This window comes from Taudactylus pleione, unplaced genomic scaffold, assembly GCF_031769625.1.
Source record: "Taudactylus pleione unplaced genomic scaffold, aTauple2 ptg000391l, whole genome shotgun sequence".
Classification (NCBI taxonomy): Eukaryota; Metazoa; Chordata; class Amphibia; order Anura; family Myobatrachidae; genus Taudactylus; species Taudactylus pleione.
In genome coordinates, this window is record NW_028284792.1 from 7,987,519 (window position 1) to 8,002,153 (window position 14,635).

The following is a 14,635-nucleotide window of genomic DNA, read 5'->3' on the forward strand; positions in this document are numbered from 1 at the left end:
TCCTGCTCTTCTACATCTATCACACACTATCCTCCTCTGCTACATCTATCACCCTCTGTTACACACTATCCTCTCTGCTACATCACCCTCTGCTACACACTATCCTCCTCTGCTACATCTATCACTCTCTGTTACACACTATCCTTCTCTTCTACATCTATCACCCTCTGTTACACACTATCCTCCTCTGCTACATCTATCACCCTCTGCTACATCACCCTCTGCTACACACTATCCTCCTCTGCTACATCTATCACCCTCTGCTACATCACCCTCTGCTACACACTATCCTCCTCTGCTACGCACTATCCTCTGCTGCATCACTCTCTGCTACACACTATCCTCCTCTGCCACATCTATCACATTCTGTTACACACTATCGTCTCTGCTACATCACCCTGTTACACACTATCCTCTCTGCTACATCACCCTCTGCTACACACTATCCTTCTCTGCTACATCTATCACCCTCTGTTACACACTATCCTCTCTGCTACATCACCCTCTGTTACACACTATCCTCCTCTGCTACATTATCACCCTCTGTTACACACTATCCTCTCTGCTACACACCATCCACCTCTGCTACACCTATCACTCTCTGTTACACACTATCCTTCTCTTCTACATCTATCACCCTCTACTACACACTATCCTCTGCTGCATCACTCTCTGCTACACACTATCCTCCTCTGCCACATCTATCACTCTCTGTTACACACTATCCTCTCTGCTACATCACCCTGTTACACACTATCCTTTCTGCTACATCACCCTCTGTTACACACTATCCTCCTCTGCTTTATCTTTCACATTCCACTATATCTATAGGCCCCATAGACCCAAACTCCCCCCAGCCCTAGGGACAGTACTCAACATCCCAGGGGCAAACACTATTCACCATATCACACATTCCCCAGCCCCAGGAACATACACTACCCAACCTACCCCTGTCCCAGGTTTTATTTTTTTTTTCTGTGGGGGGCAATGTATTTTATTATTTTCTGGTGGGGGCCAATGCATTTTATTCTTTACCTCTGTAGGCTATTGTGTTTTATATTTATTTATTGTGGCCAATATGTATGTTTGCTTTTTTTCTGTGGGGGCCAATGTGTGTGTTTTTTTTTTTCCTGGAGGGACAATGTGTTTTATTTTATTCTTGTGCAATGAATTTTTTGTCGGCGCTTGCATTGCAGCATTGTACACACTACTGTAGGCCCTCAGTCCTTGCATATTCAGATGTACACCAGGGAAAGACTGCGTAGTGGCGTTAGCATAAAGTCGCAGACACAGATTCAGCAAAAGATGCAAAGGAAAGCTACAAATGCGTCCAATTCAGAATTAGGCCCTCCTCCTTTGACAGACCCCACCCCCATTAGGCTGCTTCCATAAATTTCCCGGGCTGGTTTTCTGACACAATCCGCGCCTGCCTGCTGCTTGGCTCAAGATCTTAAGTTGAATGGGATCTGGTAATTTGGAGACTAAGGCCCAATCACTTCTGGGGTCACGTAGTCCAGTGTGACGAGAAGAACCCTGCATATTCAGGACAATAGAAGCCTCTCTCATATGCCAACATACCCAATAATTACATTACTGATTTTGAAATTTTCAGGCATTGTAGCCATTATAGGACCATGCATACATGGTGATATCACAGCTCGTGTCACCAGCATAACATATTTACAGCACAACAATAAGTGACATCATTGTTCAATTTCATTAAATAAGAAAACGATAAGAAAACTATAATGGCTAGTTACTATAAAAAGTAGCAAATTATTCAATAACAATTGATTATAAAATAACTTACAGAAGGGGAAGTTTGTCACTTCACAACTAATGTAAAGAAGTCAGGCCTCTGAGGTTGTTGTTTCAGACAGCCAATGATTGTGACCCACCTGTGTTTTGCTGGAAGTCTGTATATATTGTGATGTCATCAATGTAAACCGGCGGTGTTGTATACAGAACCACAGGACGATGAATGCCAGCATAGTTAAAGAAGTCAAAATCTATCTGTTGGACAAAATATCCTTTGGGATATCTATGATAAAATATAATTAGTAATCCTGAATAATTCTGAAATAAACAACTATTCACCATGCAGAGTAACTAATTAGTGTATATATCTGAATCAGGACCTCTGTCAACACATTTGTGCATAACTCAGGATTTAACAAGTTTTGTTGCCCTGACAATTTAGAAGCCAGGCAAACTTCAAACATGGTAAATAGTCTAGGCTAATAAACCGCGGACCATACACGTAGCCCCAGTCCCCTTTACACAAAGGTTGTCTCTTACAGAAATTAAAAGCCCTTCAATCCACATCATAACTCATATTTATGTCCACCTCAATCCTCTTCTGTGTCTCACTCCTGTGCACCTCCCCTCTAATGCATTATATACGTATCTTCTCATTCCTCAGACCATAACCTTCCACAGCATCATCACTGCCCCCTCATCCTCCAGACCACAAATTCCCCCCATAAACATGTCAACTCCATCATTATCACCATCTTGATCAACACCCCCATCTACAAAGTCATCATAATCCTTATAAATCCACATATTCCTCATTAATTAGTAACCCATCTTCTTGGATTATCATTAACCACAGTCCTCATTATCATTAACTCTTGAATCAGTCGTTATTAACCCTTCCAGTGTGCATCATTAACGCACCCTTACTGACCCATCATCCGATCATTAAAAACCTCATTATTAACCGTACAATCCTTATCCCTTCCCCCTCACTCACTCTGTGTGCCTCTTCTGCCTGCATCCGCTTGGTCAGAGAGTAAACGACCTATGATCAGTTCCCCTCTGAGCGTGTTTACATTTGGTGCTCTAGTATGCCAGCCCATGTGCACAGTTATATGCAGGTGTTCCTTGTACTCATCAGAGCGGAGATGCTCCTGCGCAGTCTGATGACATGGAGGCCAGCTGCATGTTATGAAGTCAACAGCGGCCAAACGTTGTTTTTCCGGCCAGCTGCGGCGCACAGGCAGTTGACGATTTGGCATTGGTCTGGAAGAATCATTCCTTCCCAGACCAGGTTCCAGAGAGCACAGATAAAGAGACTGCACGGTTGAGGCTGCTGACTGTGCACCAGTGCAAGGCTGAAAGTATTAACCGTACAATCCTTATCCCTTCCCCCTCACTCACTCTGTGTGGCTCTTCTGCCTGCATCCGCTTGGTCAGAGAGTAAACGACCTATGATCAGTTCCCCTCTGAGCGTATTTACATTTGGTGCTCTAGTATGCCAGCCCATGTGCACAGTTATATGCAGGTGTTCCTTGTACTCATCAGAACTCACTGTTAATACAGTTACATTTACAGGAGTTTACACATATGTATGTATTATATATAAAAAGAAACAATATACATGTATACACACATACATATTATTATACTTACAGTGCGGGGTCATGCATGAATTGGATAGATCCCGGAGGCAAGCTGTTCAGTGTCAGAGTATTATTTACGGCAATAGTGATGCGACAGGAATTGCCCACATTACCCTTTAGCAAGTCGGTTATGGTGGCTTCAAATGGCAGGTGCCCTCCTTCATGATGGGTCACTTGAACCCCATTAATCCACTGTAATTAAGTCACATTGACAGTTAAAGAGCAATTGAACCAATAACACTGCTTACTACATACAGAAAATTTATGAGCAGGACTGCTATACATCTCAGATGTTCTGGAATCGCACCACTTTTTGGCCTTATGTCCCGGCGTCCCAACAATGTTACTAGAACAGTGGAGGGCAATGGAGGGCGGAAGAGAAGCCGTGCAGGAGCGGAGATGCTCCTGCGCAGTCTGATGACATGGAGGCCAGCTGCATGTTATGAAGTCAACAGGGGCCAAACGTTGTTTTTCCGGCCAGCTGCGGCACACAGGCAGTTGACGATTTGGCATTGGTCTGGAAGAATCATTCCTTCCCAGACCAGGTTCCAGAGAGCACAGATAAAGAGACTGCACGGTTGAGGCTGCTGACTGTGCACCAGTGCAAGGCTGAAAGTGACACACACACACAGTCATAGTACAATTACAATTTTTGAGTATTGTAGCTCTGCACTAGTGTTCATTCTAGCACCCTGCACCTGTCACAACCCATGCAGTTCCTCTTCCTGCCTAGGGTGTCGCTCTCTGCTGTGGTGCCTCTAGCACACTGAGCTGTTGTATCAAACTGCTGAGATACAGACCAGAGGGTCTCATTCAGACCCGCTCGCGAGCACAGGACTCTCGCAAGCGGGTCGATGGTACCCAAATGCGCATGCGCACGACAGAGGCTGCTCCGTCATGCGCATGCGCGAGACCCGGCGAGCGACGGGGAAGCTGTCACTCGGGGTCTCGCACCAAAGGGGGCGTGCTGTCGATGGTGAGTGATAGCACGCCCCCTTTGTTGGGCATGCCGGGGGCGTGGCTGCCCAGACGGGACCCTACCGTCTGGGTCTGGCCCCACTGACATCACTAGTGATGTCAGAGCCAAAATCACTCCAGGGCTTGCGGTCACCGAGACCCTACCGCAGGGTCTTGTCGCAAGCCCGATGGTCGCGATGGTCTTGACCATCGCGACCATCTTTTTGGCCGCTCGCATATGCTGTGGGTGGTCACCCACAGCTATGCGAGCGGCCAGGAGGCCGCTCCAAGTTTAGGTAGGAGGGCCCTGATTAAGAGCGAGCGCTCTGGTCAGTGAGTCCGGCTCTGAATCAGGCCCAGAGTGTGCTAGAATGAACACATATGTATTTCAACACAGACACAACTATTACATCTTTATTATAAGTATAGATGTATGCAGCTACTAGAGATCACATCTGTCTGGATTCTGATAGCAACAATATTAATTTACTATTGGTGGATATAACCAACATGAACAGTTGAGCTTATATAGTAATAAAATGTGTGAATAATATATAAGGAGAAACTCAATATACACCTAGTTAAGGTGCCCATCCACTAGGCATTGCGGGGACGACGGCACGATTACGACGCCGTCGTCTCCCGCGGGGTGAAGTCTGGAGAGGTCTTCCTCCCGGGTCCTCGACGGTGACGGGCAGAGTCAGCAGGGCACTGGTCTCCGGCAGGCTGCAGGACCCCCTCCTCAGCGGCTCCCAGCAGCGGACACTCCATGGCAGCAGCATCCCTCTAGACAAGTGAGTGACAGCGCTCCCTCTCTTGGCACTCTGCTATATGGTGGCGGGTTCATCCCCGAACATGGCAACCTGACGGCGGTCGTCAGGTTGACAGTCATGTTCGGGCGATGATGGATGTTAAAAACGACCAGTGGGCGCGCGCATCGCTGGTCGTTTTTAACCTTTTACTGCCCGATTTGCGGGCGATAACCAAGCGATGGAGCGATAACGACCGTCGTTATCGCTCCATCGCTAGATTTAATTGCCTAGTGGATGGGTAGCATTAGACTTGTTGCTAGTACATGTAATTACACCTATTTTTACCTGTGACCTTTATTGCTCAGGCCATCTCCCTATGTGCTGCTTTTTTGCATCTACCCCTGAGAATTGTACTCATAGCTTTATGTAATTGCCTCATTCAGTTTCCCCACTTTCCCTTTCTCAGCTTTCTTTTATGCTTGTCTGATGTATGTGTTATATGATAGTGTCCACCGGGTGCACTGACCAAGTTTTTCTGTAGATAATTCAGTGGACTATTTCTTCATATTACTATTACACTGGACTTGCACAGATATTACATAGTATTGGGCTATGTAGTATCCTCTCACTACTCTGCATATATTATTTAAGTTGGTATGTTGACAGAGCTTTGCTACGTCACATCGCACTGATGTTGGGAAATTAATTATTCCTTTACTGTCAGTGTGCCCGCTGTAGTTTCTCTTTTGAGACTTCAAAGTAGTAAGTAATGAAAATGAGTACTGATAAATAAATAATAGTTGACAAACTCACTACATCATGTACCATGTGACAGTGGTAGTCATATGACACTGTGGAAACTGGACCGGACTATAAAACAAAAATGTTATAGCCTACCAAAGCGATGGTTTTTTTTTAGTATAAAAAAAAAATATTTGGAATGTATGTATGTATATACACACACACACACACACACACAGTCGAGTCACATTACTACGACCAGCAGCCAAAAGCCAGAGTAATCGCCGTGAGCAGCACGACAGCAGCTAGATGGGCTGGCAGTGACTCAATAAGGTGCTGGTAAGTTGGCACAGGTATCTGGAGCCATGCTGACTGCAGTGCATTCCACAGCTGCTGGAGGGTACGTGGTGGAGTATCTATAGAGCGAACACAAAGATCGAGGTGGTCCCACAGATGCTCAATTGGGTTCAAGTCCGGGGAATTAGGGGGCCACGGAAGTACTTGGAAGTCTTGGTCGTGTTCATCCAACCACTGTCGGACATTTCTAGCCGTGTGACATGTTGCATTGTCTTGTTGGAAGATCCCATCCGCCTCAGGGAAGACAATCAACATGAGCGGAGGTCCAATTCCGATACAGGCCTGAAAATTTAAGCCTTTTCTGCCGATGCACCTTCGTTAGCATAGGTGCAGTGACCATCCATTTGCTTCGGAGCCCCATACGCAGCAGGGTTTGCTGAACTGCCATTTTAGACACACATCTGTTGGCCCCCTGGTTAATTTTGACGGTGAGCTGCTCCACTGTAGCACGTCGGGCGGCCCTCACGAACCTTCGTAGCCGACGTTCACCTCTCACATCGATGGCATGAGGTGCTCTGCAGTTTCCATGTTGGTTATTCGTTGGTTATTGTCCAGTCCAGATATACCTTCACCACAACAGCACGCGAACAGTTCACAAACTGTGCTGTATCAGAAATACTGCCACCCTTGGCCCGAAGTCAATAATCATCCCTTTTTGCAACTGAGATAAATTGCCCCTTTTATCCATGACAGCAACGAGTGATATGTGTGCAGATAGCCTACCACATACCTTATATACCCACCAAGCCAGCGCACGGCACGTGACATATGTCATGGGCTACGTGCTGCCGACGTCAAATGTAGGAGGTGGTCATAATAATGTGACTCAACTGTGTATATCTAAATAATTACTTTCCCAATTGTTAAAAACGATTATAAACACGTTTTTCTTTTTCTATCTGGTCTGCTTTGCACATAGTGGGTTAATGAGTGGCTTGGCTGTACTCACAACTATAGAGAAGTAGTGGGCACTACCAACACGGAGGACAATTCTGGAAGAGGCCTGGTCTTCCTGCCAGCGGCTGGGCAGCCAGATTTCCTTCTCATACCAGACCCATCCAATGTAATCTCTCAAAGTGATGTCCTGGGTGATATCATTGTAGCTGGCGGGTACTGGCATTTCTATCACAGGTCCCGTCTGCAAGAACAAATACAAATTGGTTGGGATACTGTCATTACATAGAAACACAACACTATTGAGAGAATAGAGAAGTAGGTTGTCCGCTATGGAGACCAACTACATTTAGTGTTATTTACATGAGATTTATAAGCAGTTTATCTGCTGCATAGACACCTATACATATATTTCTGCCAATATGGGTGATCAGCCTGATAGTATAGGTGTGTACATAGCTTTAGATATTAGAATTAATACTCCCCCATGCCCCCCAAACATTTCAGAAATACTTTATCCTCAGGTCCATATATCCAAATTATGTAGATTTCTAAAATCTTTAAGAGTGATAAAGTGGAGAAGAGCTCATGGCAACAAATCTCAAAATGTCAAAGTTGCTGACATTTCAACAATGTCAACATAACTGTCTACATCCTGATGACATAATGTCTGTAAAATGACTAATCCAACAGTGTGCCCAGGTGCTCGTATGTAGGCTGGTGTGCCAGAAGGCATGCACAGAGGAACTGAAAAAAACAAAAAGAAGCACAATCTCAGTGCAATATTTTGGGGAGACAAAGGTGGTATCTTACCTCCCTCAGTGGACTTTTGTACCATTGCTTCTGGAAACCTTCGTCCCTCTGAGGGGATTTATCAGCCCGGAAACTCCAGATCCCATTGAGCTCCTTCAATTCCCTGGTTGGGGTCTCTCTGGGATATAACATCCCCTCAGTCAGAGCATGTGCGAGCCCACTGCTGAGAAGCATTGCTGCCCAACAGATACACCACGGTGTAGCCATCGGCTCAGAGGACAGGACACAAATCCTGCTGTTAACCTGCTGGTAGTAAATGCCCGTCCTTCCTTCCCTACTGGCAGCAGGGGCCCGGGCTGCTAGTCTGGGGATCACATGATCACCACAGTCACATGACGTACAGTATGGGGAACTACTGCTGCTGCTTAGTCCGTCTCTCACACACACAGATGGGGAGATCATGGAGCTTGTGTGTAGTGCCCACATGTGAGCTGCACCGTGTCCGTACTTTGTGGATTACTGCAGAATACGAATTACTATTATATCTGAAACATAACTCCATAGCTGCTAAAGGATTTGTTACTGTCACCTTGTTGGACTGCCTACCGAACGTAACATACAAATTGCACCATCTTATGGTCTAGAAATGTTATTCAGAAATAAAGAAAAGACAGAACCTGAGAACTTTATTTACGTTTCTGTAAAATTGACTATTATCATACATTTTCTGATACTGTGCCCACACAGGTTACACAATTAGTCATACAATAAGTGGAGAGAGATTGTACCAACCAATCAGTTGGGGATAATTATTATTGGTTGGTACTTTATTTCGCAAGGCTTAGTACATCTATCCTATAGGTTGAACCAGTACCTCTCAGCACTGTACCAAAATGCTCTGTTCTGAATGCCCAACTTTACTATTCTAAAGCAATAACCTGGACTGATATAATAAACTGATGCGGAGACATAAAACATCAATGGATGTGTGGAGCCCAGGTAACTGCACTAGTGTGGGACATTTGTGAGCAATGTGCTGTGTAACGATTAAGAAATGGAGCTGGAGAGGATGGAGAATTGTGTGATCATGTACTATACTCACACAATTCTTCACACTACTGCCAAAGGGAAATGGCAAGTATTTATGTTTGGGGATACATTTTGGAGTTGTTGAATAAATTAAAATATATTTATGACAGAAAGAATCAGTGTATAGTGGTGTTGATAAGTGCAATGCTGAATGCAGATTCCCAATTGTCTGGATACTGCTCATGCGCAGGACCCATTCAGCGAGTGTACAGAATGGGTCCTGCGTAATCGCACGCAGCCCCTACTATGCCTCTACCTGTTTAACAGGCAGAGGCATTTAAGGAGCGGGGGTGGGTTCGCCTGGCGTTCCCAGAAATGGGGGTGTGCCCGCCCCATTTTCCGAGAGTGGCAAGGCCAGGGATTCTGTCGATGGAAGCTGTTTCCTGGCCTCGCAAGCCGGCCAGTCTGCGTAAGCTGAGTCTTACTCAGCTGGCTGGTGGCCTGGCGCCATCCACCGTCACGATAGTTATCCCAGCTTGCTACCTATTTGATCTATGGTCGGTCAATCTCTAGAACCAGGGGCGTATCTATAATGGGTGCAGGGTGTCCAGTGCACACGGGCCTCTGGGTCCAGGGAGGGCCCACACCGCATACCCTGCATTCATATTTTGTAATACTCACCTTTCCAAAGTCCCGCGTCAGCTGTCCCAGCCCTGCATAAAACGCCTGGAAAATGACTACCGCTGCCATTTTCCCAGTGTCATGTGCATTGGGAAAATCGCCTTTTTCCCTGAGACCTGTGCATGCGCAGTAGAGTCTGGGCACAGACTAGTGTCCAGAGTCTACTGCTGCGGTCAGTCCGCTGCCGGCCACCGGGGAGAGATGAGGGGGGCCCCGAACAGGGAATGCACATGGACCCCCTCCTCTCTTAATACGCCCGTCTCGAACACTGATACCAGACCATGATTACATCTATGATACTATACAAGCTTATTCAGACATCTGTGCAATACTATTATATAGCCATGGCCAAAAGTTTTAAGAATGACAAGTATTGGTGTTCACAAAGTTTGCTGCTTCAGTTTTTTTAGACCTTTTTGTTAGATGTTACTATGGTATACTGAAGTAATATTACAAGCATTTCATAAGTGTAAAAGGCTTTTATTGACAATTACAATAAGTTTATGCAAAGGGTCAATATTTGCAGTGTTGGCCCTTCTTTTTCAAGACCTCTGCAATTCGCCCTGGCATGCTGTCTATCAAATTCTGAGCCACATAATGACTGATGGCGGCCCATTCTTGCCTAATCAATGCTTGGAGTTTGTCAGAATTTGTGGGTTTTCGTTTGTCCACCCACCTCTTGAGGATTGACCACAAGTTCTCAATGGGATTAAGGTCTGGGGTAGTTTCCTGGCCATAGACTCAAAATTTCAATGTTCTGTTCCCCGAGCCACTTAGTTATCACTTTTGCCTTATGGCAAGGTGCTCCATCATGCTGGAAAAGGCATTGTTCATCACCAAACTGTTCTTGGATGGTTGGGAGAAATTGCTCTTGGAGGATGTTTTGGTACCATTCTTTATTCATGGCGGTGTTCTTAGGCAAAATTGTGAGTGATCCCACTCATGAGCTCCACCTTCCGGCTCCCATAGTGGGTGATGGGAGAGATGTCATTACATCTCTCCCATAGAGCAGAGCGGGTCGGGACGATGGAGGAGCGGAAGGCGGTGGGCGCATAAAGGGGCACTATATTGGGGCACTACATAGGGGGGACTACTACTGGGGGCACTACTACAGGGGAGGACTACTACAGGGGCACTATTCATTATTTGGCGGTCACTATTACGCTCTATGCATTTTCTAGCGGTCACTGTTACACTCTATGCATTATCTGGCGGTCAATGTTACGCTCTATGCAATATCCAACGGTCCCTGTTACACTCTATGCATTATTTGGCGGTCTCTGTTACGCTCTATGCATTATCTGGCGGCACTGTTACGTTCTATGCATTATCTAACGGTCCCTATTACACTCTATGCATTATCTGTCGGTCACTGTTACGCTCTATGCATTATCTGGCAGTCACTGTTACGCTATATGGATTATCTGGCGGTCCCTATTACACTCTATGCATTATCTGGCGGTCTCTGTTACGCTCTATGCATTATCTGGCGGTCTCTGTTACACTCTGTGCATTATCTAGCGATCACTGTTATGCTCTATGCATTATCTGGACGTCACTGTTACGCTCTGTGCATTATCTGGGGTCACTGGTACGCTCTATGCATTATCTGGGGTCACTGTTACACTCTATGCATTATCTGGAGATCACTATTACACTGTATGCATTATCTGGAGGTCACTGTTACGCTCTATGCATTATCTAGCGGTGACTGTTATGCTCTGTGCATTATCTGGGGTCACTGGTGCACTCTATGCATTATCTAGCGGTGACTGTTATGCTCTGTGCATTATCTGGGGTCACTGGTACGCTCTATGCATTATCTGGGGTCACTGTTACACTCTATGCATTATCTGGAGATCACTATTACACTGTATGCATTATCTGGAGGTCACTGTTACGCTCTATGCATTATCTAGCGGTCACTGTTATGCTCTGTGCATTATCTGGGGTCACTGATACGCTCTATGCATTATCTGGAGATCACTATTACGCTCTATGCATTATCTAGCGGTCACTGTTACACCAATTTGTAACCTATTTTACTGATAATGGAAGAAGCTACGTAGGGGTGTAGGTGGATGTCTATGAGCCCCAGTAAAACTCTATTAGACTGACCACCAAACATCCTTCTCCCACATTTTTATTACCAATGTTACCTAAGTGTCCTCCTGTATTGCTTTGCCACATTTATTCTAAATATTTTTATTTGGTAATCTAGACACCATGGGCAACAAACATGTAAATGGTAGTAAAGGCTGCAATGCGGTAATAGAATTAGAAAACATGACTGAAAGCGCATGTCACACGATTTGCTTAAATTCTGCCCCAGGATGATGCCCCATTGACATCTGAGCCCTCTACAATTATTTGGATGCAGATGGGGGTCTGCTTTCCTATCAGTACTCCTGTGACATGTGTATAAGGGGCACTACTGCTGTGGCATGTGCATAAGGGGGCTCTACTAATGTGGCATTATGTGAATAAGGGACACTATGTGATGTAATGTGGATCGGGCACTACGTGCGTTGTAATGTGAATAAGATTGAGCTTCTGTGTGGCGTAATTTGAATTGGGGGTCCTTATGTGTTGTCAAGCCCTTTACTTGTGAGACTACACATCTTCGAGGCATGCTGTCCCTTTATAGAAAATGGGTGGGAGGGCGGAAATTTATAGTTTGCAGGGGGCGCGGGACAGCTTAGCACCGGCCCTGTCTGCCGCATAACTCTGTAGGAGCCCCAGAGCATCTGTGGGTGGGGATGCTTCGGAATCCGCTCTCCTATGCAGGCCTCTCTCCCAGCCCATTGGCCAATATTGAAGAGAAAAAAACAAAACAAAAAAAAAAAACAATTATAAAAAATGGACAAACATAGTATGCAATATTCCACTTGTTCTAATTGACAATGAATATAAACTAATCTCTTATAAAAACACCATTAATATGGTACCATCAATTAGTAGCTATATACTCCACACATGCAGAGACTGCACATTGAAAATGAGCATATATGTTTTAGATAATCAATAATTACTGGTCATGCTTTTTTATGCAAGGCTGTATAAAATTCCAAGGATAATGCTACCAATAATGATTCTTAAGTTTCCCTATGATCCGTTTTGGAGAATATGGAGCACAGATATAGATATCCAATTCCTCAAATAATTAGCATAATAGATGATATCTCCGTTCTTTTTTGTGATTATAGAGAGAAAAAAACAAAACAAAACATACAGTCCAGCACTTGGATTGTTAGCACACTAAGGTGCAAGTCTCAATAATTCAGTTGTTCAAATGATTGACACATTAATAAAAACATATGTTCCAGCACTTATATGGTTAACACGCTGTAGTGTAAATATCAGAATTCAATCCTCTTTGGGTTTTTTTATAGCCCATATCAAGCATTTGAGATAATTATCACACTGAGGTACAGATCACCGTATTAAATGAAGGTATGCAGTCCAGCGCTTTGGTGGTTAACACACTGTGGTGCAGATATCAAAGTTCAATCCTCTCAGTGGTTTTTTTTAACACATATCCATGTTATAATATTCACTAGATACAGATCTCAGAATTTAATCCTCTTAGTAGTTGCTATAACACATATCAAGCACTGAGATGGTTATCACACTGAGGTACAGATCAACATATTAAATAAAAGCATGAAGTCCAGCACTTAGATGGTTAACACACTGTGATGTAGATATCAGAGTTCAATCCTCTTAGTGGCTTTTTTAGCACATATCCATGTGATAATACTCACTGGGAATTTAGCAGAGGGATATTGTAATACTCCTTCCCAGGCTTAGTGTGCTTTAAAGCTGAACAGTCCTTGCTGCATGCAACAGGTAACGTGGAGCATACACGTTGGTAGGTATAATGTAACGCGTTTCCCCGCCTCTCTCAGAGTCTCAGCGGCTTCCTCAGACAGAATACTCTCCATATTAAAGATGGGGCTTTTATGCCTCCTTGATCGTTTGCTAATTGCAGGATTAGATCCTGCTGTGTTTCTTCCTGTCAGTCCACCAAGCCAGCCTGCCTCTCCTTGCTTCGTGGAAGCCTCAAGTCCTCCAGCCACTCTAGCCTGTGTCATCATATTGTGCTAGTTTAGTAGATTGGTTACACGTGTCTTATGTTTGGCTTTTCCCCACTTTATTACTTAGAAAGCAATGTTATGATATGAATTGTTGTGTATGTTAGTTTAATTTCATCTGTTGTAAAATTCCAGTGGCCTCAGGTAGTATAGATTGTAGATTGTAAAATCTTTGTTCTCTCTTGCTCTCTAGTTCTCCCTTTAATTTTAATGTTTTGGTCAGGGCCCATTATACTCCAGTCAGATTATTGGCTAGCCTGTCTTCTGTGTCCATTGGAGCCAGACACAAGCAGTGATTTCCTATCTATTTTTACATCATCACATGTGTAGCACAAGGTTGAAAATGTAGAATGTAGGTGAAATATTATGACTTGGACAAGGTTTGGTCTGGTTACATTTTGATTGACATGTTATAATAACACCCCCACAGTCCAAACTCTAAAGGCGCATATCCACTACACCAGGCCTGGCCAACCTGTGGCTCTCCAGCTGTTGTGAAACTACAAGTGCCAGCATGCCTTGCCACAGTTTTATTATTAGGGTATGCTAAAACAGTTGCAGGGGATGCTGGGACATGTAGTTTTACAACAGCTGGAGAGCCACAGGTTGGCCAGGCCTGCACTACACGATTAAAATTAACGATAACAACAACATTATCGTTCAATCGTTCATTAATCGTGCAGTAATTATGCCAGCAACAACCAGCGATGCGCACTCCCGCTGGTCGTTTGGTGGCATCTGTCATCGCCTGAACATGCAGGCCAACCTGACGAGATCGTCAGATTGTGCATGTTCGGTGATGAGGGAGGATGCCTGCACTGAACAACATATCGTTCAATGTGGACACATTATCCACTGTATGATGAACGATTGCACTATTACGATGTAATCATACAGTCGTTCTACACTCGTGTAGTGGATATGCACCTTAACAAGTTGTTATTAAATTGGTTTACACACCAATTGATGCCCC

At 44.6% G+C, this 14,635-nt stretch overlaps 1 protein-coding gene across 2 annotated transcripts in view; it reads right to left on the bottom strand.

The window, feature by feature from the left end:
• GUSB (glucuronidase beta) overlaps positions 1–13,472 on the bottom strand; it is a 31,691-nt gene extending 18,219 nt beyond the window's left edge. Inside the window, exons 1-4 of one of the 2 annotated variants that reach the window (XM_088445943.1) lie at positions 13,333–13,472; positions 7,161–7,349; positions 3,415–3,596; positions 1,899–2,041 (exon numbers count right to left, since the gene is read on the bottom strand). In XM_088445943.1, coding sequence (XP_088302069.1) covers positions 1,899–2,041; positions 3,415–3,596; positions 7,161–7,331 — 496 coding nt within the window. In that variant the 5' untranslated portion in view covers positions 7,332–7,349; positions 13,333–13,472. Of the gene's footprint in view, positions 1–1,898; positions 2,042–3,414; positions 3,597–7,160; positions 7,350–7,918; positions 8,263–13,332 lie in introns of those variants that run through there. The other variant, XM_088445942.1, reaches the window with a different exon arrangement.
• Between the last annotated feature and the right edge of the window lie 1,163 nt (positions 13,473–14,635).